Source organism: Chelmon rostratus, chromosome 19 (assembly GCF_017976325.1).
Source record: "Chelmon rostratus isolate fCheRos1 chromosome 19, fCheRos1.pri, whole genome shotgun sequence".
NCBI classification, from domain to species: domain Eukaryota; kingdom Metazoa; phylum Chordata; class Actinopteri; order Chaetodontiformes; family Chaetodontidae; genus Chelmon; species Chelmon rostratus.
In genome coordinates, this window is record NC_055676.1 from 10,516,168 (window position 1) to 10,541,703 (window position 25,536).

The following is a 25,536-nucleotide window of genomic DNA, read 5'->3' on the forward strand; positions in this document are numbered from 1 at the left end:
AAGAGGCCAGAAATGCTGTGCAGTTGGGTTGGCTGCGAGCCATTGTTGGTCTTAACACCACAAGTATACTGTGGAATCTGTCAAAAATCCTTCATACAACCGGAGGATAAATGTTTATTGCTGTCCGCCAAGCATTTCTATGCTTTATACAGCGTGTATTGTTTTGCCTGGTCCAGACAACTGCCACTTATCGTGGGAAAGGCAGGACAGAGACACAGCGGATCCTCAGCACAGCGATGAGACCTAGCACGGGATCCTGCGTGGACGGGAATCAGATGGCGAACTGGCTCCTCATGACGTAGTCCCTGAGGAGACTGTGGTGAGCTGGGCCCATAACCTTCAAGAGACAGCAGCCAGACAGCCAGAGGAATAGAGATAATTGAAATGACTGTCTGTGTAGGCACTGCCTCTTTTTTCTTTTTTTTTTTCATCTGGCTAATTATTCAGTGTCCTCGTTTTGTGGAAGTGTGCGAGTGTGTACACATGAATGGAGGAAGGCTGAGAGTCTGCTGGGTTTTTTTAAGTGTGGATATGTTCGCGTATCTCATGAGTGTGTATTTGATCAGGCACTGTGTGGGGGCGAGGCATGTATGTTGTAAGTCTGTGTGTGTGTGTGTGTGTAGGTTTTAGAGCCATTATGGGAATATGTGAGTGCTGGGTTCAGGTAATTGATGCTGGGACGCTTGAAACTGGCAGACAGTCAGACTGGCCCTGTGCCAGTTTAAAGAGGGGGAAGGAGAGAAAGGGGGAGGAGGAGAAGATTAGAGAAGAAGAGATAGAGGCCACAGAAATTCCATGGCAACCATCGGATCGGGTGAGAAATGCGCTGAAAGGATGGTAAAATGACAGCTTACCTTATGGCGGAAGGCAGTTTTACAATTTTTCCCTTCCTGTTCTCTATTTTGAAGGCAGCATGCGTTCCATAATGTTCTCGAGTCAGGTGTGTTCAGAATGTGGTTCTTCAAAGGGCTGCTTAGATAGAGGTCAAGAAACAAATGATAAGTCAGGCAGATGGGGGTGTGCTGTGTGATATATATCATGTGAAGAACGACTATACTTTCATATTATGCTCTATCGTTTATTTTGTCGGGTTGCAAATCAAATCTTTGCGGCAATATTTTTCATCATGTGGACGACGCTTTGCCTTCTTCCACACTGCACGGATGCAGGCAGGAAATTTGCATGAAGACAACACAAAGAAACATGGAGGAGTGTGCGCGGGACACCGAATGGGGTAATTCTGATAGCTAGAAGGACTCGGACCACATGCAGCAAAACGAGGAGCTCGTACCGAAAAGAGAGGCTACCTGTGACACACGGGCGAGGTCCAGGTATGAAGAAGTCTGACACCAGGTGCCACAGACCGGTGCCCACAACAAGCTGAAACACCACTAACTTCTTTTACCACATACGGAAGAATCATGTCGAACAGTGCGGAGAGAGTCTGCAGACGAGAGCCACGAAAGTACAGTCAAGTGCTCAAAACAAAGCCCGCTGCCCGAGGCACACTACATGACGAAGAATCACGAAGATGGAGGAAGATAGCGAATGGTAGCTGGTAGCTTGGAATTGATTATACCAATATTTAAATTCGGCCTGTCTTTATTTTTCTTTGCTGCTACAATTCAAACAGTTTTACTGTTTATTGTATGTTGGGTTTTGATATTTTTGACCATAGTCACATTTTTGGCCCTTATTTATTTTGTTTGCAACTGTAGTTGATCAGAGTTTTCTTTTTACCTATGATATATAATGTTATACATTAATATTTTCTCTCTTTTTTCACACTAGTATTTACACAAGTATTCATTGAGTTTACAGAAAATGTGCCAGACCATATGCATTGTTATCTAGATAGGAAATGACCTTCTGTATATCAGGATATGAGAGTTTGGTCATAGCGCAGAGCTCTAAGATGCAGGTCAGATCCACGTGTGCATAAGCAGCCACGTGTGCTTTTGAAGCATCCATGAGCTAAACATCCGCCTTTCAGGGTGGTGCACTATTTGCTAATTTGAACAAAAAAATAGCCATTCATTAGATGTTAACCTGGGATGCTTAATTCCTTCTGGTTATTTTTCCTAAGTAGCATGAATAAAAGCCTCTTCTGTACCCTGACAGGTTACCTAATCAGAGATGAAATGCTCTTCCTGTTGGCTGTGGTAACCCAGGCAACAGTTCCCCTGGAGATGGGCTTTGGCAAATCTCTACGGTCCGTTTAGCAAAGTCCTAATGCGTGTCCCCAGAACAGCTTCGGCATAAAGCAGCAGTTTATTGCCCTGAGCAGCGATGATGCTGTGGCTTGTGTTTGACCAGAGATTAGGCAGATTGGGGCCTTTTGTGCTCGTTCTGCTGTTTGCCAATGATAAGCACCGCTGCAGGCCGGGATGTCTGAGCCAGCAGTCGTGGCAGAGCAGACAGGGTTGAGGTGAACTCAGCGGAGCCTTTTCACTTTTCAGGTTGGGCATTTCGTGGTTATTTTCTTAGTGCCTTGAAGTGTTGCAGTGTGGCACTTCTGAAGCAGGAGGTAATTGAATATTCAGTTGTTTGCACAGGGACATCAGAAGTGACTTTTACACAGAGACAGAGAGGCAAGAGTTGAGTTGTTTGGGAGAAAGGGGATAGCAGAAGTTCAGAGGGTTTGATTCGGTTTCTTAGAGACAATCTCAGCAGCAACAGCAGCGGGAGTGCAACATTAACTGCTTCACAGGACTCCAGGGATTGTGATGAGGATGGTATGATGTGCCCGAGAGATGAAATAATGCCCACACAAGCACTCATTGGATGTCGGCCTTATGTATGAAGTGCATAAAATGATTGCATACAGTTTCAAGCAGCATGGTTGGAAGAGCATATTGGCCATTTGCACTTTTACTTCATTACTTCTCTGCCAAGGATTTTATAGCTAAGTCCTCCACTCGAGAGAAAGCAGTGGCGTTTCATTTGTGATGTGGACGACTGGGAAACTTCTCACAGCTTCTCACTGTGTGTGGATGTTGCCACAGCCTGCAGCCAGCTGATGCTAGTTTGGCGTCTTGATGTGCTGCCAGGCTTCACTTCCATCATGAAAGACTCTTGCAGCTCTACACCACCTAAAGAGTTGATATACCATAATCCCATGACAATAAAACTCACAACCACTGCACTTAATAGAAAGTGGGACGCGTGATCCCACAAAACCAACGCAGCTCTTGTAGAATCGCTTCTCCTGGGGAGCTAAAGACGTGCTTTAATGACTTGGTCTCGTTGTTGAAACCAACCGCTAGTGGTGGAAGAAGACCTCAGATCTTTAACTGTAGTAAAGGTAACAATAACACTGTGTAGAAATACTCTGTTACAAGTAAAAGTCACTCATTCCAAATTTTACTCAAGTAAAAGTGCAAAAGTGTTAACATGCCTGAACACATGCATTAATTAATAAAACAGTGATTGAACAGCTGTTAAATGTGGTGCCGATTTTAACTACTTTATGTACTGCTGCTGGGTGGCCTAATCTATAATCCATCCATCCATCCATCCAGGGTCACGGGGGGCTGAAGTCGATCCTAGCTGACTCTGGGCAAGAGACGAAGTCCAACCGGGACAGGTCCCCCGTCAATCATAGGGCTGACACATAGAGACAGACAACCATCCATACCTGCAGGCAATTTAGAGTTGCCAATTAACCTAACCTGCATGTGTTTGGTCAAAGGAAAACAGCAGCACCCAGAGGAAACCCACACAGGCACAGAGGGAGCATGCAAACTCCTTACATTTTGTAATAATCTGAATCTGCAAAGCATGTGGTAACTAAAGCTGTCAAATCAATGTCGGACTGGATGTATAAAGCTGGATGACTTTGGATGGATGACTGGCCTTTGATAATTTCCCACACTTCCAACCACTTGTCCCAAAATGGTATACATGATGCAGTCGTTGCATAGTTATTGTTGAGTACTTTTGTTCTTCAGGTCCATTTTCTAATTCACCGAAGATGCTGAAAACCTGATGCTTTCATAATTTCATGACAGTATTTTTAAGGGTAGATACGTGTTGCTGCAAAAAGCTGATAAGAGCCAGGATCCATTTCCTAGCTAGTGATTTTATTGATTGTAGTAGTAATACTGTTTGTTAATTGGATTTCAGCTCCCCTGCCGGAGCCACACATGGATGTACACAAACACGCCATATGAAGACACACAGTAACAGAAAGCCTATGTGACCTCTGTCCCCCACTCCTCCAAGGCGTTAACCTCTAACCCCCGACCTTTGCTCTGCTTGGGGTCTTGAGTGCCTCCACCCTCCAGCAACAGACACATGAAAACACTTAACACCTGTGATTGTGTGATGATGTTTTGCTTCGCCTTATATTCACATGTTGGCTTTTTATCAGCCTCGTAGCAGCGTGACTCTTTAGACACAATGTTGATCTGCACCCCGCTTTGGTCCAGACTGAAATATTTAAACAAATATTTGGTGCCATTAGTATTTTGTACAGACATTCATTGGCCCCTTCAGGATGAATTGTTTTCGAGCCATTTTCAGCAAACGCTTGCACAGGTCATGACATTTCCCGTCAATCTCAGCTGCACTTTGTAATTGGTCCTAATTAGCGAACGTTATCATGCTGGCACGTTAAGCTAAGATGGTGAACGTGATAAACATTATGCTTCTCAAACAGTATGATGTGAACATGTTTGCATACTGATATTAGCATTTAGCTCAAAGCACCACTGTACCCAAGTGCAGCCTGGAGTTGTTGGCTTGGCCGTAGTCTTATCATCAGTCAATATTATTGCTCATTGCAGATGTAGCTGCATTAGCATATCTCTTTGAATATCATAATCCTCTGTCTTATTCGTCTTCTAACTAGATGGTTAAACAACAAACAAGCAAACAAACAAGCAAGCTAATTATCATCGCTGGCTTGTGCTGGCAAATAACTGTCATTGTTCTTAATAGCCTTTCTGTGTCATTTCCTCTAATTAGCATAATTTAGTGCAAGCCAAGTAAGGAGATGCTGCTCTGTTTGTTTAATGCAAAGCAACAGATTTGAGTATCTTAAAACTTTTCACATTCAAACTTTTTTTTTTTTTTACCACAGAGTTCCATTGGTCACGATCGGCCCAACAGCTGTTTTCTGGTCAGTTTGTTTAGACACATTTTTAGCTGTTTCTACAAAGCTGTTCCAGGCTTTGCCATGTGTGAAAGGAGTTGTCATTGTGTTCTTATATTGCGGTTTACTCAAGGGGATTTTCATTGACTAAACCACGACTTGATGACATTGAACAGGATGAACTGTTTCAGTCAGACACTGGCCTGCTGGAGCATTTGTGAGCATCTTTAAACCGAGTTAAACCGTCGCAAAGAAAGGAAAGCGCATTGCTGTCAGTCCCGTTCTGTTCTATTTTTATCGAGCACATTAGAGCGTTTAAAACCCACACATTACTTATGATGGGCCGCAGAGCGTTTTGCAGATAGCCACGGAGATTTAAGTGCCAGCTCCAGTGTAGATAAATTAACGAGGCCGCTCTCCGCCCACACAGAAACACACGCAATCGCTGCGGTGCTCATGATGCATTAAAGAGAGTGTCAGAGGGCTGAGGTCTGCCCTCAAGATTTACCGCCGCTGCGAGATCGCAGACTGGCTCTTGCGGAGGCCAACGTGGAAAGGAAAGCATGATAGCTGAGAGGCGCAACAAAGGGCGAGAGATGCTGCGGAAAGGTGTTGTTGGCGAGGGAAAGAAAGCTCTCCTGTTGTGTACGAGCAGAAAGTAGAGAGCAGGGTGAAGTGGAGATAAGAATGTGTTATTATTGTGATTACCTTCATCACATGCAGAGAGCAAGACAATACACATACTGCATATGCCACTAAAAGCCCATCATCACCTCTCTACGCTAAAATTCCCATAGCCTGCCGTTTGCAGACTTAACAACCTAAAAGCCAAGCATCCTCTATTTTTCATCACACATTACCATCTTTGCCTGTAGAAACCGCAGTCTAATGAGCGCCGTCCATGTTCCAGAGCGGAGCTGGTAATTTACCATGCTGTATTATTAATCAGAGTCTCTGTGTGATTTTGCAGCAATTTGAACGCTTATTTCCCCCATAATGCTTCAGGGGTCGGAGTAATGAGTCTCTTTCCTAATGACTTTAGCAGTTGACAGGGAAGACACGACAGACGCTTGTGGAATCAAAGGTTTGGGGGGGGGTTTAGAGTGGTGTGTGTCCACTGAGACAGGAGAGTGCTCTCCTTGAAAGTCGTGTGTGATCAAAGGAGGCGGCGGCAGGAGAGAGACAGAGAATACAAAAGACGTAGACTGAAACAGAGACAGAGAGAGAAGCTGAGGGTATGGAGGAAGATGTAGAACACACAGCACCGAGGGAAGCTGACACAACACGCAAGACGCGACACACGGCTGTTCGTCATTCACAGACTTTGTGGCTGTCTTTATGATTGGTTGTGTAATTATATTTCTGTCCATGTCTTTATTTTTGTGTTTGGGCCATTTCCTTCTGTATGTATCTTCTGCCTGCCTGCATGACGATGTGTCTTCTTCTCACTGTCTCTTTTCATCTGTCTTCCTCTTCATCAAATCATTCCCATGTTCCTTGTCTCCCTGAGTGTCTATTTTCCCGTTTTTTCCACCCAACTTTTGACAGTAATGCAGTATCCCCTGGCAACAAACTTCTGTCCGCACTTTAAGGATGAGTCACATGAAACACAGAATTCAAATATCTTAAGTGCAGAAAAAATTAGAACACAAAAGTTCTTTTTGGTTGATTAAGAATAATTGTGGAGCCATAGATGCTTTCATTAAGGTTTAGTGAAGTTTGACTGTTAACTGGTGCTCCTTTGAAGATAAACTACCATAAACGACTGAGAAAATGAAATGTGATTGCCTCTGTGCTTGTAATAACACAGTGTCGGTGTCCTGCAGAAGTTTAAAGAATATTTCTCCAATTTAGCATTGCACATTGAAAAATAAAAATCCAAGCAGCAGAATATAGATTATCTTTTCTTTTCCACACAGTCGTCTTCCTTGTTAAAACTGAGTGCCCTTGTTACCCATGATGCAACTCAACCGGCAACAGCACCGTTCAAATGTGTTATGCTAGTAGCTAATGTAGCCTCTGGCTGTTAGCCTCAAGGCTGCAGAGCGGGCTACAGAAATCTAGTAAGCTCACTTTTTCCTGCGTTAACACTCCCAAAATTCTTTTATTTTCAAACTTGTAGTCTTCAGCCCCCAACCAGCGCTGACTCAAGTGACATCACTGGAGGCAATGCATCAGATCTCACGCAGCTCTCTCTTGAGCCAATAAAGTCTTAACACGACATAGTGGTCCTTCCCAAGACCTGTAAACATGCTTTCATGTGTTAAACTACTTGAGTTGCCCTTTGAGTGTCTTTAATTCAACATTTGACATTTATTTTGACTTTTCTCTGATTTTGTGTTCCACCTGCAGACAAATTGCCCATAACTGCAGCAGGTTTCAGTGCTTTAGAAGTTGTTCCTTTGGATCGCAGTCAGCAGCATACTAAGCAGCCACAGGCAACGCTGCAGGTGGAACTAACTCATCAATGCCGGCAATATCATATCATGACATTGTGTCTTTCTCTGTGGCAGAGGTTTATGACACGGACAAACTGTTTGCATCTGTCACCATGAGGAGTTTAGAGAAAACACACAAAACCCCACAAACATTTAAACATATAAAAAAGCTCTGTAGCGCTTTGAAGACACGCAGTAAACACAGCACCACTGCACACACACATCCTCATTCCTCTGCTCCCTCTTCCTCCGCTGGTATGATTTCAGGCCATGCCCTTTCTTCTGTTGACTTTCTCTCTGCCTCCCATCCCTCCATCCTGAGACAAAGGGATGATTACACCACTGCAGGGGGCGCTGTTTGTTTTTAAAGCCGCAGCGTCTCTGGCTTGGCGATCGTCCCAGCTTTGTAACTGCTGCTGCCGCTGGGTCGTTTCCACAGAGATTATCAACGCTGAGGCAAAGAGATTACCTCCAGGAAACAAATTGGTTTATTATTATGATTTCTCAACTCGAGTAATGTTCAGAATGCCAGGAAGCAGGAACAAGGGGTTCACCCGCAGATAGACGCCAGGTGGCTGCGATTGGTGAAAAAGGTATTTGTGATAAATTGACTACAATTGGGAAAACAAGATGAGGAAAGTTACTGCCTTCATATCGAGAACCTCTTCTTCTCGATCAAAGGAGCATTGGAGACACAAAAATAAATGCGTGAAATAAAACAAGCTTCCAGGGACACATTGCCGCTGCAGAGATGTTGATTTGCGCAGCCAAACGCGCACTTTGCTTGTTACGTGCAATCCAAGACAGTCGTATCTCTTAGAGCAATTCTGTGAAGAATGCCTTTAGGATTCATCTTCATCTTGTGAGAGTCATTTTGCTTCCAAATCTAGTTACACTGAATGGTTTCTGTGAGGGATGCAAAGTGCCCACTGTGACCTCAAAGAATTCCTCCCTGAACTGTCTCCACAATTGGAGCAGAAGCGAAAGAAAAGAAAGGAGCCACACTTCTGGATTTTCACGCCGATATATCGTGCAGATATTGAGGACTTGAAGAACACATCCTCCTACCGCTGCGTCTGCCCTCTAATGACAAGATAGCGACATTTATCAGATTAACTGCTGTCAAGTGCCTCTGCCGTCGCAGGAGGATTACGGTAGTGACGCTGTGTTCAAGTTCATTTGACGGCATGTCTGCCCCCCCAGCGATGGTGTCGCCGAGCCTTCACTTTAATTTCCACAGCTTTCCACTTTCCACTCGCCTACCAGCCCCCTCTCCTCTGTGTTAAATTATCTCAAAATTGGATATTTAGATGATGGAGGAACTCAGGGGAAGGGTGCCCTCTCGCTTTCTTTACCTCTCCCCATGGCAACTCCCACCCCAGTTCCCTTTCCATTGTAGTTTATCATACAGTCGTGAACGTGTGTTAGAGGTTTTGAGGGGCAGTTAGGAAAATTTAAACGGTATTCAGGAGACAGGGGTGCATCTTATTTATCTCCAGTATCCAGACAGGGCCTCTTCAATGAGCTTAGCCCTCCCAAATCCACTGTGCCCTGCTAGCACACTGTATATGAATCAGATTTAAGGGTGGGAGGAGCTGGAGGAAGCCGTTAAAACACACCATTCGATTTCTGATTACATTCAAATCAAATAGCTGGATGAAGAGTGTTGTAGCGTAACATGAGGATCCTACGGGACTGGGTGGGGCTTTAAGGTAAGCGTGTGAATGTATCTGTGGGGGTAATACTGGCAGTGTTGGGATGACAGGCCTCCTCCCAGAGGCCAATAAAGGCGTCAGCAGCCAGGACAGATTTATGATGGCCACGCTGAGTGGAAAGGGTGATGGGGGATGGAGAGGCAGCTCTCACCATCGAGGATATCTTATGCCTCCTTTGAGAGTCGCTCCTTTTCTCTCTCTCTCCAGTTTCACGGCTCTCAGTCTGTCGCATTACCTTTGTCTTCTCTCTCTTTATTATTATTTATCATTTTCTTTCTTATTACCCTAGTTTCTGTAATTATTTCTTTTAAAAGAAGCTTTTTTCCTCATTTTTGACTTCCACCCCTCCTTTCCTGCAGCACCGCACAGACATTTGAAGGGCTTTAGGCAACAATTGTTTCCTTTGTCTGTTGGCCGCGGCTCTCTTTGTTGCAGTTAAACTCAGACAAGCCTTTAATTCCTTCTATTTGTAAGAATGAGCGAGGCAGAGAGAGGGGTAGCTCATTCATCGTTTTAAACTATTGCACTTCAGCACTGTAACAGTGTGAGTTGACTGTATGACTGACACAGTCAAAGAAAAGGGCAGAGAGTAGAGTTGTGAGAATAAACTATGGATAGCATGAGACAATGAATGAGTGGTGAGTGCGCTCTCCAAGTGACGCCTCATTATAATAAGACACCTACTGTATATGGTTGTGGTAATAACATGCTGTAAACCTAAAACAGCTAATGAGGCGCTGACAGATTTACAGGAAAGAGACTCTCTTTTTACAGCTCCATTAGTGATGGGTATCATTTCAAATTTTACAGTACTACTGGCAGTTCCACAGCCGGGTGTCATTGCTGACACTAGAAATAATACGTCTTTGATACCTTAACTTTTTTTTTGACATTTCGGAGAAATGTGCTTATTTGATTTCTCAGTAAGAGTAGATCAAAAAGTTTGTTTGTTGTGGTTTAACAGGTTAATGTTGAACTCAGACTTGCTTAAAGGCAGATTTTGGGCAGAGCCAAGCTGTCCCCAGGCTTTATGCTAAGCTAAGATAACAATCTCCTTGGTCGAACTTTTTCTGAATAAAATGCGGCCTGAAATTGCCAAAATTGATCAACATTTAGATATTTAGTCCCAACTTTTAGTAACTGACAGGTCTCGAGGATACTCTGTGATCCAGGCACATTTCAGTCTGCGCCAAAAACCTATTGAGGTTCAATACCAGGCGCTTCTCTCCTCATGTTCTCAGAGAGTTGCACACAAAGCACAAAACCAGATGCATGATCAATTCTTTTCAAATTATATCAGACCTGAAAGAAATCCCCTGATTGTGCATCATATACAGCACGCAGATGTTATAATGATTTAACAGCTTGGTATTTCAAGCCCGTCTTCTGTTATATAGGACGTCCCATCAACAGATTGGTGTCACATGACACCCTGATACCCTGATACCCCTGCCCTGCCTGCTGTATTGTTTTGGAAAGACCCATGTGTTGCCATGGCAGCGGTGCACCAGCTATTCCCAGTGTGACTGTAGTTTTCCACCTGCAGCAGGAAAAAGACCTGTTCCCCTCCCAAACACTGTTTCCATGTAAACATTTTACAGGAATGTTTGTGTGTGTGTTTTATGCCTGTGGTTCGAAGCAAAGTTTGGTTGTTTTATTTTGCCAATAGCTCCAGGAAGAAATCAATAGATGGACTGTTTTTGGGGGTTTTTTTGGAGGATGATATAAGGCATCACTCTGTGTTTGTGTTTAAATGCATGTGTGTGTGTGAGTGTGTGTGTGTGTGTGTGTGTGTGTGTGTGTGTGTGTGTGTGTGTGTGTGTGTATTTGCACCTGCTCCGTTGGCACACCTGTATGCGTTTGCGTTTCTGTCGTATTTGCAATTTATTCTTTTCCTGAGGGAGAGTCGTTTGGGAAACAGGAGAGGAGGGGAAAGTCAGGCAGCTCAGAGCAGGAAGAGGAAGGAGCTCGTCTGTGAGCAGCATGAGGATGAAGAGGCCAGCTGTGGAGGCCACAAATCAGCACAAGCGATCTGTATACAAGAAGGAGAGAAAGAAGAGACAGCGGAAGACAAAGAAGGGGGCAGTTAGAGATGTGCAGGGATGCAGGGGGATGCAAACAAAAGAGCGTGAGAGGACAGACGGACAGAAACTGACTCAAGGCGACGTTAGAATCTGCGTCTGGGCCAGGATGAGGTCAGACGTGGACAGTCTAAAGCCTGGTGTTTGGCGACCACAGGCTATAGTGACCCATTAACCGACTTGTAAAGCTCAACCCCCCCTCATTGGAAACTGCTGGTATGCACACACACATGTTCTACATGTGCATAAAACCATTACAGGTGATTCGCATAAACAGTATATCAGCAAGCCTTTTATGGTCTCAACCATTATGATGTATGAGAATCCTTAATTTATAAAAAGACAGCTTCTAGATGGTCTTATTTGTACGAAGCAGATAAACTGGAGCTATTTTCCGTGTAGCTCTTGTGTGCTTATTTTCTACCTCAGAGACATACATTCCCCCAGAAGACACACTGTTTAGTCAGAGCTGCGGTTGTTCATCTGGCGTTTCACACATCCTCATTTTTCTACAGTTTATCATTATTATTCATGATCGTGGTTTTCTCGTCTGTGACCGTGCCCTCTTTAAACCAAGAGGTGGTTGCGGCCTAAAAATGGTTGTTTGGACGCTTAATATTTTTGGCCTCTGGGATGTGTGGGCGCAAAAGACATTCCACACACACGTATGCATACACACACCCGCAGTGTGTTTCGGGGGGCAGTGCTTTTCCAAAGAAAGGTGGTGGATTAAAACGAGGCAGCTTAAGCCGGTACCCCCCCTAACTCGAGTTCAGAGAGGTGTGGTTTAGAAATAATTTGCCAGGATGGCACTCACTCATCTCCCGCTTAGCGTTTTTCAGATCCACACCCTGTATTTTTAGACAAACAGTGATTTGGTTCTAAGACTGTGCATTTGTTTTTGTCAGCAAATGAAAGTTGTTGTCGTTAACAAGCTCTAAAAAGGTTTGATCTGATCAGTCAGTCGTGCTCATTGGTGATCGCTGCACCCTGCTGCAGGCTGAATGTGCTTAAAAATCTAACCCACAATGATGCTTCAGTGAATTTTAGCCATTACGCAGCAAGTTGGAAAAGGATGCAACAAACAACAGACTGAAGGGGAAGATGAAGGAAGGTGTTAATGAACACAGAATGGAAAATATGAAATATATAAATAACAGCATATGTGCAAGTTTCAAAATAAGAGCAGTGGCACATACTAAGGCTAAAAATGAATGAAGAATGTGTAGTACACGGCTCAGTTTGGCATTGTGGGAAGAGACTGTTTGCACACAAACACACACACAGAGCCTCTATGTTGGTCTGCGCCTGGCAGGATGCCGCTGGTCAAGGCAGGCTCGGTGGGCAGCGCCCGCCCACAGGCAGCAGCGAGTACACGGGGCAAGCAGTGGGTGGGCTGAAGGTCAGACGGGCCCTGGACACACTGGCATTGTTCTTTCTATCAGTCCCCTCCGCCATCACTCTGTGACTTTAAGAGCATATGTCTGTGGATGTGCCGGTGTCAGCCAAACATTCATAAAACACAGTCAAAGAGAGGTTGTAGATGCACAAAGAAGGACTCAGAAGAAGCTGCAGGAGGCCGAGGACTGGCGTGAACCGGAGCGCGTTGTGTTTGTGTTTGACTGCGGAAAGAGCCGCGGCATGTTATTAGTGTGAGTCAGCACCGAGGAGGCCCGGCCAGCTCTCTGAGAAGCACGGCTCTGTTGAATGTAGGAGTGGGAGGAGATGAGCAAAAGGTCTTCAGTGACATTCATAGATGATGTCTTCCCATCGGCTGTTGCGCACCAGATTCCCTGAACCGCTGACTGTACTCTCTCCCCCTGGAAGCTGAACAATTTCAGCAAACAGGTTTAGCGGAAGCCACAACTTGCACGTCAATGAAACGCGTCACCTCACTGAGCGTGATATCGTAAAGCAAGCCATTTGTAGTCAAATTGTAGTTTCCGACCTTTGTTTCTCGCTTTGTCCGTCCCTCCCACCTCTCCTTGTAAAGGGCAGCACACATAATCATCGGCAAGCCCTCTCTGCGCTGGCTGGCAGCGCTGGTATTCTGCCTCAGAGAAAGTGATAGCGCCCGCCGCAGAAGCAGGTCAGAGGGAGGTTGCTGAAAATTTCCCCGGAGATGCTGCACTCTGTGTTCAAATTATTTGAACCTTGACCCAGTTTGAAGTTGGTCTCTTCAAGTGCTTCCTCTTCCTAGCTTTATGTTTTTTGTATGAATGCATGACCAGCATTAATTAGTATTGAAAACGAACTCCTCTCTAACAACCTTCTGTGAGCATGAGGCCAACCAGAAAATGTGAGACACCACCCAGTGTGCATTGTAAAGGCGTGGTAACATGACAGGATTTCGGTTAGAGATTTACTTAAGTTATGTTTTATAAAAGATGTAAAGCGGTGGTATTGGGGTCACCAAGTGATGGTTTTATACTGGACCCATAATTTGCTGCTTTTGTTTGTCATTTATGCTAATGAATGAAGGCTGATATAACCCCCAACTCTTTGCCGCAAACATAAATGTCTCATGAAGCAGACAAATCAAGAAAGTTGAAAGAATTTTAAAGGCACTAACTTTTTGTTTTGTTCCGTCACAGATGGTCATTTCACCGGGACCCCTCCCACGTACGGCTACGATGCAGACCGAGCAGAGGAGCAGCGGAGGCACCACGACATCCTGCCGTACATCGATGACTCGCCGTCATCTTCGCCGCACCTCAGCTCCAAGAGCCGCAGCAGTCGCGACACCCTCTCCTCTGGATCCTTAGAGTCCTCCAAGTCGGTCAGTATGCCGTCCAGTGCAGTGCATCATCTCCTGTTGACCGGAGCTTCAGCCAATTTTTCAGTTTTCTCAACTGCACAAATGTCTCAGTTTTATTTTTCTTCTACTACTCACACAAAAGCATAATATCATATGAATATTGGTGCAATACTTGCACCCTTTGACCTCAATGCAGTGCAGGAAGTGGGCTAATCTATTCTTAGAGCAATCCCGCTCAGTCAAAATCTGTCAATTGATGAGATATCAAATCCGCTGTTTGGATTGATAAAGGTCAATATCGCCATGCATCATAACCCCAGAAGCAGTCATCGAGTGAAGACACTCATCCCCCCTAAACAGTCAGGCTTTTTCTCATCCAGGGTATTAGGCAGAACTACCTATCACCTCCATCACCCCAACACTGCTTCCATCCTCTTACCCTCCCTCCTTCGCTTTTTCTTGTCTGCGGAGATAAAACCAGTGATCTATGACGTCTGGTGCTCTTCAGAGGTTACCATGGAGAGGGCGTGCACACACACACGCACACGCATGCACACACACACTCAAAACCCCAGTGTCAGCAAAGATGAAAATGAACACGGATGCCCTAACCAGAATCTTTTTTGGGCGTCATCTTTTCTTTTTTTCTATTTAGTATTTATATTGTTTCTCTTTATTATTTATGATTATATTTTTCTTTAATCTGCATATTATTTTTTTTTGCTCCAAAGGTTTTGCAGGTATCAGATGAGCGCAGAGCCATATGTTTGATTAGGACAGCGAGGTATTGTGGGAGAATGTAATAGGCTAATACTGCCTCCCTCCACTGTGCCCTTGGAGGAAGTAATTGCATCAGTGGTCATGGAGCGGGATCGGTTACTCCGCCCCCTCAATCTTTGCTCACTGTCTGAGCTGGTGAGCGAGCGAGCCTGTCAATGTGATTGATGGCTTGAACCTGCCAATAAATGATGAGTCCCTTGACTGCATCCAACCTTTGACCTGCTGCGAGCTTGGCGCTCTTGCTGATTTTAATTCATACACATGCCCACTCAGATCGTGTCATCTCAACTTTAGGCCTTCCTCTAAGTACACAATGTGCACATCCCCTTCTCTCGGAGCAGAATTAGACATTTATTGTAGAAGAGATCAAAGAGGATTTGCTGAGTAAACTGTCGTGTTTAGAGGCAGAATCCCTGAGCAAACCTGATGCTGTGGGTGTGTGTTTAAGGTTGGCAGAGGCAGCGTCTGATGGTCAGTTGAATATATTACTCAGCCAAACAACATTTTCCCCACGCAGCTGGACAGGCTTTCAATATCTGCCATGAAAGCAGAGTTACCATCGTCCTTGATTTGCCCTTGGACAGCTCCTCTTCAAACATCATCTCAGTCCGCAGAGCCCAGAAGAGCTCTGATTGGCTCAGCGCAAGCTGATGGTTTTATGAGGTCATTGTGATGAGTCATCACCATCAGCAATATTGATGATATAATTTTCCACAGATGCTTTTGTTGTCTCATAATCTGATTCTGCACTGAAGAGGGGAAAAAGTGTGGGAGTCGGGGACTGGGGGTTAGTCAGCTGAAGTATGAGGACATTTTGCATCATCAATCCGAGTGCACAGCTTGGCACATATCAGTAGGTCAGTCGAGAACAAGCCGAGCGCATCTTATTATGTTTTTCTCACCAAGTTAAACAGCTTGTTTTTAGGTATTGTCGTATCAGCTGCTTTGTGATGCTGAGGTTAAACTCAGAGGAGAATATCTGACAAGCAGCCAGAGAGCAACAGCTGATGTTTATGGAAAATCAGTGACACCTGAATGACATTCTTGTAAGATTCAGACATCAATCTAACACATTTCACACCTGCCTGAATCTCATTAATAGCTATATTTGATGGACATGTCAGTAGATTATGTTCATAGATTTGATGCCATAGAGAAGTAATGAAGCAAAATGCATGAAAAGTTGGGTTGTGAGGCTTTTGTGCTCTCTGCAGTTTTCATTATGGACTAGTCTCTGTTCTGGAAGGTGGAGCGAAGCCCTGGAGACAACTCCACTCACTGTAAAAATAACTTTACTGATCTTATAATAGCTACATCCATGGCCTGTACTGTGCGTCTTGTTGTGTGTAGCACTATATTCTCCCCTTCCTATCATGCTTCATGTTAAGTTCTGCTCTGTGACATTAAAATACCAGTTCTGAGAACTGTTTCCTGTTCTCTCCCTGCGGATCCCTAATTTATATTAAAATAGCTCTTTATTTTCTTTGCTCCCACATCCTGTCTGACATCACACCTTGAGGCCACGACCTGATAGAGGAGGTCATTTCTTTTCCTGCTTCACCAGCAGTAAGCCTAGATGACCAACCTCAGTGGATTAGGAGGCTTGGAAAGATTCAAATCTCCCTTTTTTTTCTATCACATCTGGCACAAACATTCACTGATTGCACAGCTTGTTTCCTCGCAATTAAAGTCGAGGCGTTATGCGGCATCGCCAGCACCCAGTGCAGAAAACCCCTGCAGGATGTCAACTCTGTCAACGTCTGTCACATCTGGCTGAAGTGCATCTTAAACCATCAGAAGTAATTCTGCATTTTCTCCTGCAGCACAGGATAATTCTAAGACAGCTCTATTATGTGGCAGACGTGAGGAGATAGGAAGCAATCACATTAGGCATTTCAGAAAGCGAGGGATGGCAGAACGGGATGCTAAACAGATTAGAATATGAAAAATGAAAGTTGAAAAGGGTTAATAAAGTGTGGAACAGGGGCATGCATTGCCGCTCACTTCTCTCCGCCCCAACCTGGCTTTGGATGTTTACACGAGTCTCCTACACTCCATGGGAAAGAGACAGAGATGGAGAATAATGTTATTACAGTCACTGTTGCTCAGTTTCCATCTGCGCCTCCTGAGCAACATCAGTGTGCTTGTCAAATAAACACTGTTTGTATTGATTCTCTTGTATCTCCCACGAACATTATCCGTGCATAAACAAATCAGAGGCAGATCTGAATTTCTAAATCAGGTTAGGCAGAGCCGTCGCTAAGGGCTGTTGTGTGAGCTGAAAGGGTTTAAGTGTGGGTTCAACTGTGAGATGTTTGCTTTCCCGGACTCTGTTGCTCACACAGAGCGTGAAAACGTGAACACACCAACCCCAGCAGGGAGAAGGTGTTTTCTTTTTGCTTTTTTGATTGCCAAAAAAATGCAGGCAGACACCCTTTTAGTCTGAACCCAGAGACAGGCTCATTAGTTGCCACGGCGATGAATAAAAGATGATATGTCTGGAGATGTGGGTACTTCCTTGGGGAGTCGTCTGGGGTCTGAAACGATGAATAAACACTTTACGGCTCTCGTCTCCCCTCTGCTCGCTCAGTAACGCGGCTGAATGTTGAAGTTTTTCTCCTCGTGATTCGCTTTGAATGATCTGGATGCTTCGAATGGACCCTCATGTTTCTCATGTTCTTTTACCAGCGGGCATATCCTGTGAGGGTGAAGTCACACAGCTCATGCCGATACTTGTAGCAATGATTCATTCATTTTTCATTAATTCAAGAACATTCAGGGGGCTCCGTTGCTGCCCCAGGCTTTTTCTTTTAAGTCAGTAAAGTCAGAGAGATTCAAAGCCGCTGCAGTGCAGTGTAATCCATTTAAGAGCAATCATAAATCATAATTACATTATTTATTTACCTTCAATACCCTTTTATTTGCACTCTTAATATGGGAAGAGAAAACTTTTCCGCTTTGGTTGTCAGAGAGTCTGTACATAATGAGCGAGCAGAGCTTTTTCAGGGGAAACTGATATTGTTATGTGCGGAACAGATCCCTAGACAGCTCCGTGCGATGCATAATACATGTCTGTCAGAATCAATTCCTTCATCCTTCACCTACGAAAGGGAGACAAAGACAGAGAGAAAATATACAGTAGAAGTATTAACTATTGAACACATGATCGGCAGTCAGATGAAGAGGAGGAGAATGCGCACACACTTTAAATATCTATAACTATATCAATGAAGAAGGGCTGCAACAATCAGTCGATTAATTAGTTAGTGGAATGACAATAAATGAAAATTATTTAAATTTTGTCAGTTTCAAGCAAAAACCCCAACTGTTGCCAGGTTCCAGTGTCTCATTTGTGCTGATTTGCAGCTTGTCTCTGTTTTATGAGACATAACAGGACATGTGAAGACATTTTTCTGACACTTTATGGAGCAAATGATTACCCGTGAAAACAATCTGCAGGTCCATTGATAATGCAGAGAAATTGCAGCCAGAAATTAAGTTTCATCTTTTCCTCATTAAAAGCCTTTACACACCCTCTGTAACAGATGCTATGAAGCTAGAGCGAAGTGCGGCATGTCGTCTTCAAGTCCTGAACACACCTGCCTTTTGTAAGATGAGTTCAGGAGGATTAATGGTTATTGATTGATTATTGTAAAAACATGAGCCACATACAGTGACGTGTAAATGTTGAGTGCTATTTAAAATTATTTGCAATACCTTTTTTTAATCAAATTGATAAAAATGAAATCAAAGTTTAGTCTGCTGGATGTTTTTGTGGCCTTAAAAGCATGTTTTTGGCTAACATGTTAATAAATAGTCTAGCCCTGCAGTGACTGTGCCGATGATAGACTCCTACATAATGGAGTCCACAGTAATCCTGGAGTGTTTCATAATCTTCTCCCCCATAACAGTCCCCTTAGACCTGTGCTAGCATCTGCTTATGCAGTGGCCATGGAAACAGGTTTCAGGCCCATTTACCCTGTCATTTAAATACATGCATCTACACCCACAGACATCCAAGGACTCACAGTAGATGCTCAAATGTAGAAATGCAACACTACTGTACATCTTTTTAGCATGCATATTTATACAGTGTGTGAATGCTGCTGTGTGGATGTATTTAGTTGCAGGCTTAAGAGTGGCTTAACATACACAGACAAAAACACTAGTTTTAATGAGTGATAGCTGAAGTCATCTTTTTTAGCAAAAATGCTGAACATTCTTCCCAAATGTTACAGTTTGCTGCTTTTCCCAATTCAATGTTGTTGAAAATTAAATGAAATGTTAGCTAGACAAACCACACCATTTTAAGATGCTACCTTGGGCTCTGGGAAATTGTGATTTTTCACTATTTTCTGACATTTTAATGACTGAACAATTGATTAATGAACCTGGAAGATAATCAGTAGGTTAAACCTGAAAGGATTGGTTCATGTTCTTTTTAAAGAAATGTCTTAAAATACTGCAATCGCGTATCAGCTGTGACATTTCTCTGCATTTCTGTACAGAACGGTGGATTTTGTTCTTATCTCCTCAACTGGAATCGCGTTAAGAAGGGATCATGTCACGGCCAGTGTGGACAAGAGGAGCATTTACTGCGACCAACAACTGTTTCAAAGAAAAAATGTGAATCTGTCCTTCGAAAGATAAACATAAAAATTGAAGAATAGAGCAAAATATTCACAAAAAAAACAATAAAATACACATGCATCAATTCAAATTCTGTCTCTCATTCTGACTACTGGAGGGATTTTGTGCAATCTCTCCCATGACGTAACCCCCTGCTCCAACACACACACACACACGTCCACAAAACCGCACATAATTTATTGAACGTCTCAAGAGGTGAGGTAGCCTCGAACAGCAGCTTAAGTCCAGCTGGCTGAGTCAGCTGAAGTCACAATCCGAATCCAGATCACTTTGTCCGTTTCGAGCGCTCAGTCTGACCTTCCTTCAGCCCATTTCACACGTAGAGCCCATATATTCTCTGCGTAAACATACACATGCGAGTGTTAGGGTGTAATGTCAATAAGATTCCCATGCACAATGTGCACACGCTTCACATTAAAGCTCCTGATGGCCGGACTTCATTAACTGTTCTTGATCCAGGAATCATATGGCTTTTGTTTACGCTGGCATGGCTTCCCAGAAGGGACGTTTTCATTCTCAACTCTGGCACCCAGTCACACATGACACAGATGTCTGCATCAAGCTGCATGTGTTAAAGGAGAAGACTGTTTCTCCTCACGTCACTTCCTATAGCCTATCTTTGTCTCCTCTCACAGTGCCTCCTCCTCCTTGTGGTCTAGCTCTCCTTGCTGTCTTGTCTTTCTTTCTTTGTCACTCCTAGCTGAAGAGGCAGAGAAACAGAAATCCACTGTGCTAACATTTTTTTATGTCTCTCCTTTGGCTCCTGTTCTTAGTGTCTTTTTCCTTTCCAGACTGTCAAATTTCTAAAACATATTAGCCTCTACCATCTCTCCATCTTCATGGTGTCAGATATTTTCTCCTCTTTCTTCTCTCTCTCCTCTCTTGATTATACCGATTTCTGCATGGCCTTGCTCTCCTTCTCCATCTCTTCTTCTCCTCTTTCTTTCGTTGTCATCTCTCTCACCCTACTTCCCTGCTTCCTCTCTTTCCTCCTCCTCATAGCCTTGGGGCCTCCACATCCCAACCTGGACTCACTGTGTGTGTGTGTGTGTGTGTGTGTGTGTGTGTGTGTGTGTGTGTGTGTGTGTGTGTGTGTGTGTGTGTGTGTGTGTGTGTGTGTGTGTGTGTAAGACATGTATTACTCATGTTGTGGGGACATAAATCTGTTTCCATAGTCACATTGTGGGGATTCACTGTGCTTCTGGTGACAATGCAAAGCTCCATAACATAAATCATTAAATTTTCAGGTGAAGACTTGGGTTATGTTTAGGTTGGGGTTGGGGTTAGGCAAGTATGAGTGATGGTTAGGGTTAGGGTAAGTCTCCAAGAACTAAGTGTTAGTCAATGTAATGTCCTCTGAAGTGATGGAGACATGCCTGTGTGTGTGTATGTGTGTCCCATGGGAGGCCCTGCCTGTTTGAGTTATTTCAGAGTTTCTGGTTAAAGAAGACAGCCCGAGGAATCTCTCTGCCTCTCTGTTTTCTTTCATGTCCGTTCTCCTCGGTGAGCTTTGACTGTGCTGAGGGGAGCAGGGAGGCGACCAGGAAAGATTTCTAGAAGGAGCGATTGTTGCTGTTTGATGTTCTAACTGCGGCGCGTACAAACGGCAAACCTGCGGGAGTGTCGAGCTCAACTGAGAACTGCGAACCCTTCAATTTGACATTCACAGACGAGTCAAATTAGAGGTCTTTTTCCCCGCTGATATAAAGAATACTATGATACTTTGAATGCTCCTCCTCCCTCAGACACAAAATGATTAAAGTGTGAAAACAGTTAAGACAAATGTAAAGAGGAAATAAGGACCAGTAGGCACACAGGACTGGACAGGACTTCATTGGTGTGCATGATACTGTATTGCTGGATATTGTTTTAACTTCATTATTTTATGTTGGTGTGTTTGTTACAGACTGAATGTGACCTGGAAAAAGGTTTGGAGATGAGGAAGTGGGTCCTGTCTGGGATCTTGGCCACAGAGGAAACATACCTCAGTCACCTGGAGGCACTGCTGCTGGTGAGAACACACACACACACACACACACGGTGTGAAAGGTGTCGCTCATAGTGACAGACCCCTCTGACAATGACAACCTGACTGTGGCTCTTTCAGCTAATTGTTTCGTATTCAATGCTGCAACTTAATGGTTGTTACATGACACAGGTAGTGACTAGCTGGTAAACACAGTGGAGCCTTTAGCAGCTGAAGCACCAGAAACTCTTTTCAGGATTTTTTTATTATTATTTAAGTACACTTGCTTGCAGCTCACACAGCTGCAAAAGCAGTTCTCAACCTGCCATCTCCACTGTTTGTTTCTCTCAGCCCATGAAGCCTCTGAAGGCCGCAGCTACGACGTCGCAGCCCGTGCTCACGGTGGCCCAGATAGAAACGATCTTCTTCAAAGTGCCTGAGCTCTACGAGATCCACAGGGAGTTCTACGATGGGCTGTTCCCCCGCGTCCAGCAGTGGAGCCACCACCAGAGAGTCGGGGACCTCTTCCAGAAACTGGTGAGAAAAAAGACAGATATTAGTCAGTGGGTTGGGCCGTTTGGGGTTGCAGCTTGTGTGTCTGTGCCCGTGACAGCAGAAACGTCCCTGGGTGTAACTGCCTGACGTTACCCTTAATCAGAGTGACAACACTGGGCACCCAAAAGGGTTGACAGTATCGGAAAAGACAGTCAGGGTGCTACAGCTACGTTTCCTGACCTTATGGACGTGAACCCAAAGCAAAACCACTGTGCTAGAGTGACATTACCCACAGTAATGTCGTTGTCTTGAATCAGGAGGCTTTCAGAAGTGGAATCCATGATTCAATAACGCGATAAAACAAAATGTAGATTTGATTTTTGTAGCGATGGTCTTCTTTATCTTTATAAATCCGGATAAATTGAATCTGAATCATGCTTTTGTTTCTGTTTCCTCCTGAACATCAGCTCGCGCTCTCTCTCTCTGCCCTCCAGTAGTTTCTGCCAAGGTTGTCGGGGGCCAAATGTACACTGGGTCTATTTAATCATTTTCACAATGGGTCAATTAACCCACAATGAATCATTTGTTAATTCTCTCCCAAATACTGCTCCTCTCCCACTAGTGTCTCCCTCCTTCTCCCTATACCCCACCCCCCCACCCCAAGCCTCACACATGCATGCATGAACACACTTACACACACATACAGACACACACACACACACACACACACACACACAGAGGGAGTTGCAGCCATGTTTCACAATGCCGCCTTTCTGCCTCAGGCAGCTGAGCCCATCACTGCACTGTGTGCTTTGTGTCTCGAAGAAGCTGCTATAAATAGGAGCCTCTCTCACACACAGACACACACACACACACACACTCATATGCACGCACACACACTCCTATGAACCCATCTCAGGAGGCTCCCCTTGGGGCCAAGATAAGAAATTAGGATTTAATTTGTATCTTTTACTGTCAAGCAGGCACACGCCAAAAACCACTTTTTATCAAACAGTTTCTTTAAAAGCTCGTTTATGTACATTTTGCTTCCTTAAAGCTGCTTCTCAGTCGCATCCCAACCAAAAAAAAAAAAAAAAACGCCCCACGCTCAGCCTCCAAAAAGAGGTGATGTCATGGCTCTGATGTGGGGTAAAAAATAAATCCTGAGCCAAGTGATTGTGGAGCGTTTGAATGCACATTTGAGAGCAACGCTGCAGTTAACAGTCTGACACTCTCAAGCCCACAGCAACTCAGGAAACACACTCTTGAGTTTGTCTGTCTTCAGTTGGAAGATGGAGCAAATATTCACACAGACTGGGGCCGGCGTGAGCGTACGCTTCTTCGTCAGGCCTCAACCATTACATCAACCTGACAGAGGCAGTTTTTTCACACTTGGTATTTACACTTATTCTATCAGCCTCCTCAATCTGGAGTCTGGCTCCTCCGTCCTCCCCAACATGCACGCACACACACACACACACACACACACACACACACTTTCCACCCCATTCCCTCCCTCCATCCAGACAGTAGTTAATAAAAGTCAGGAGGAGAAGACGCTGAGCCTACAAAAAGTGGAAAAAAAGGGAAAATGCTACATGACAGCCGTTCTGTTAGGAGGTAGCGAGGGAGGGAGAGAGAGATTAGATGAGAGTCGAGGAGGTGATACAGGCGAGGAGTAGGGGAGGGAGGCTTGAGAGAGGATGATAGTCGGGTTGGAAAGTAGATTTAGGCTGCCGCAGCCCTGATAGAGCTGTCTCACCATGACTCTGAAATCTGCGAGGGGAGCAGAGCTTAGGAATCATGAAACATCAGAACAAGGAAGGCGAGAGACAGAGAAACTGACAGGTTATGAGCATGAGTGTCAGAGAGAAGTGTTTGAAGGCTGAAAATAGGGCTAAATCACACTCGTGCCTCTGCTCTTCCCGAACACGCGCTTCAAACGCTGCGGCAAAGGGAAGGTTTTACACCATGAAGACAGACAGGCAAACTGATAAACTTTGAATGTTGCTCTTCAGAGGTGGAGCGCGCGAAAGAAGCCTGATTCTGTGAATTTAGAGACGGAGAAGAATACCTCTTTATCTCTCCCTTGGCCTCAGCCAGCCAAGCTACAAATCGTTCTTCGCTCTGCTGAAGAATTTTTTAGTGAAGTTTCTCTGAGGCGGCGGCCGTGAGTGAGTGTGTTCGGTGTGTGTCGGAGGATAGTCAACATCTGCTTGTCTGCCCTGCTTTGCGGAGGGAAAAGATGAATATCCTCCGAACGGGCTGTGTTGCGGTTCAGAAGAACCATGAGATCTGGGTGGATGTGGGACATTTTCTTTGACTGACTGACGTTTGCTCTTCTTGGCTGAAAGATCCTCGATGAGGAGAACATGTCTTTAGATTTGCCTAAGATTTGTCACATTTGGTCACAGCCATCTACCAAAATCAGTTTTTTGCATTAATCGGCGAGAAATAGATCATGCATCCAGCAAATTATATACCATTTTGTATCTACAACACCTGGATTAAGTTTGCATTCATAAGGTTGAAGAGTTGAGGGGTGGCGAGCTTCACCCACTCTGCATCAGATCTCAGCAGATGAGAGAATTCAGGTTTTTCTGCTTTGTGTCACTATCCTAATTTTCTAGCCATGCTAACTAAATGCTAACATGCTAAACTAAGATGGTAAAACATTGCTTTCTAAATATCAGCATGTTAGCAATGTCATTGAGAACATGTTAGCAAGCTGATGTTAGCAATTAGCTCAAAGCACCTCTGCACGGCTGCTAGTAGACTCTTTGTTTTACTGGCAAGCGAAAGGTCTTAACCTTTGTATTTCCGTCTCTTCATATCAATATATCATCACCGCAGACGAAGCAGTGCATCTTCCCCGTGTCAGGAAATATTTCACGCTGTTAGAGCTCACAAACCAAGCGGCTAAATCCGGCCTTCTCATACTGCATAATGGCCGTAGTCTGTCATGAGCCTGTTTTCTTAATGTTGTTTTCCGCTGTGGATTACACACACATACTCGCACACGCCACAAATCCCGAACTGAGAAATCCAAACACCCGAGCGGTTTCTTTCATCACCCAAAGCCGTTTTCTGCCATGACGCTGCAGCCGTGCGCTCGGTAAGCCTTCGCGGCGCAGCGTGGATGTGGCTGCCAGACGCTCGGGCTCTCTGTTCCCTCCACAGTCAAACTGTCACGCTCTGAATGGCTTCCGCTGTGGTGCAGATTGTGTGGCCCAGGGCAGGACGCGGGATTGCAGGATTGTGAAAATTGCTTTACTCCTCGCCCTCCTCCATTTCACTTCTTCCTAGTGTGCAGATGTGCCATATGTGCAAAACACTATAGATCAATTTTGGAACTGTTTCGCTGCTTGAGATTTGTGAGTGAGTATTTGAAAAACCACAGACAAGAACGATTATTTGTTAACAAAGGAGGCACTGAGTTCGGCCTTGCGTTCGCTGTGTTTTTTCATGGTGGCTCAGGCCATGCAGCCTTATAGCTGAAGCTATTTTTTTTAACTTTTTTTTAGATCTACCCCACAGACACGTGTCGTAACTGCCAGC

At 44.5% G+C, this 25,536-nt stretch overlaps 1 protein-coding gene across 1 annotated transcript in view; it reads left to right on the forward strand.

The window, feature by feature from the left end:
• bcr (BCR activator of RhoGEF and GTPase) overlaps positions 1-25,536 on the forward strand; it is an 83,416-nt gene that overhangs the window by 31,781 nt on the left and 26,099 nt on the right. The window contains exons 2-4 of the mRNA XM_041959763.1: positions 13,924-14,108; positions 21,424-21,528; positions 21,835-22,020. Of these exons, the coding sequence (XP_041815697.1) occupies positions 13,924-14,108; positions 21,424-21,528; positions 21,835-22,020 (476 nt within the window). The remainder of the gene's footprint in view (positions 1-13,923; positions 14,109-21,423; positions 21,529-21,834; positions 22,021-25,536) is intronic.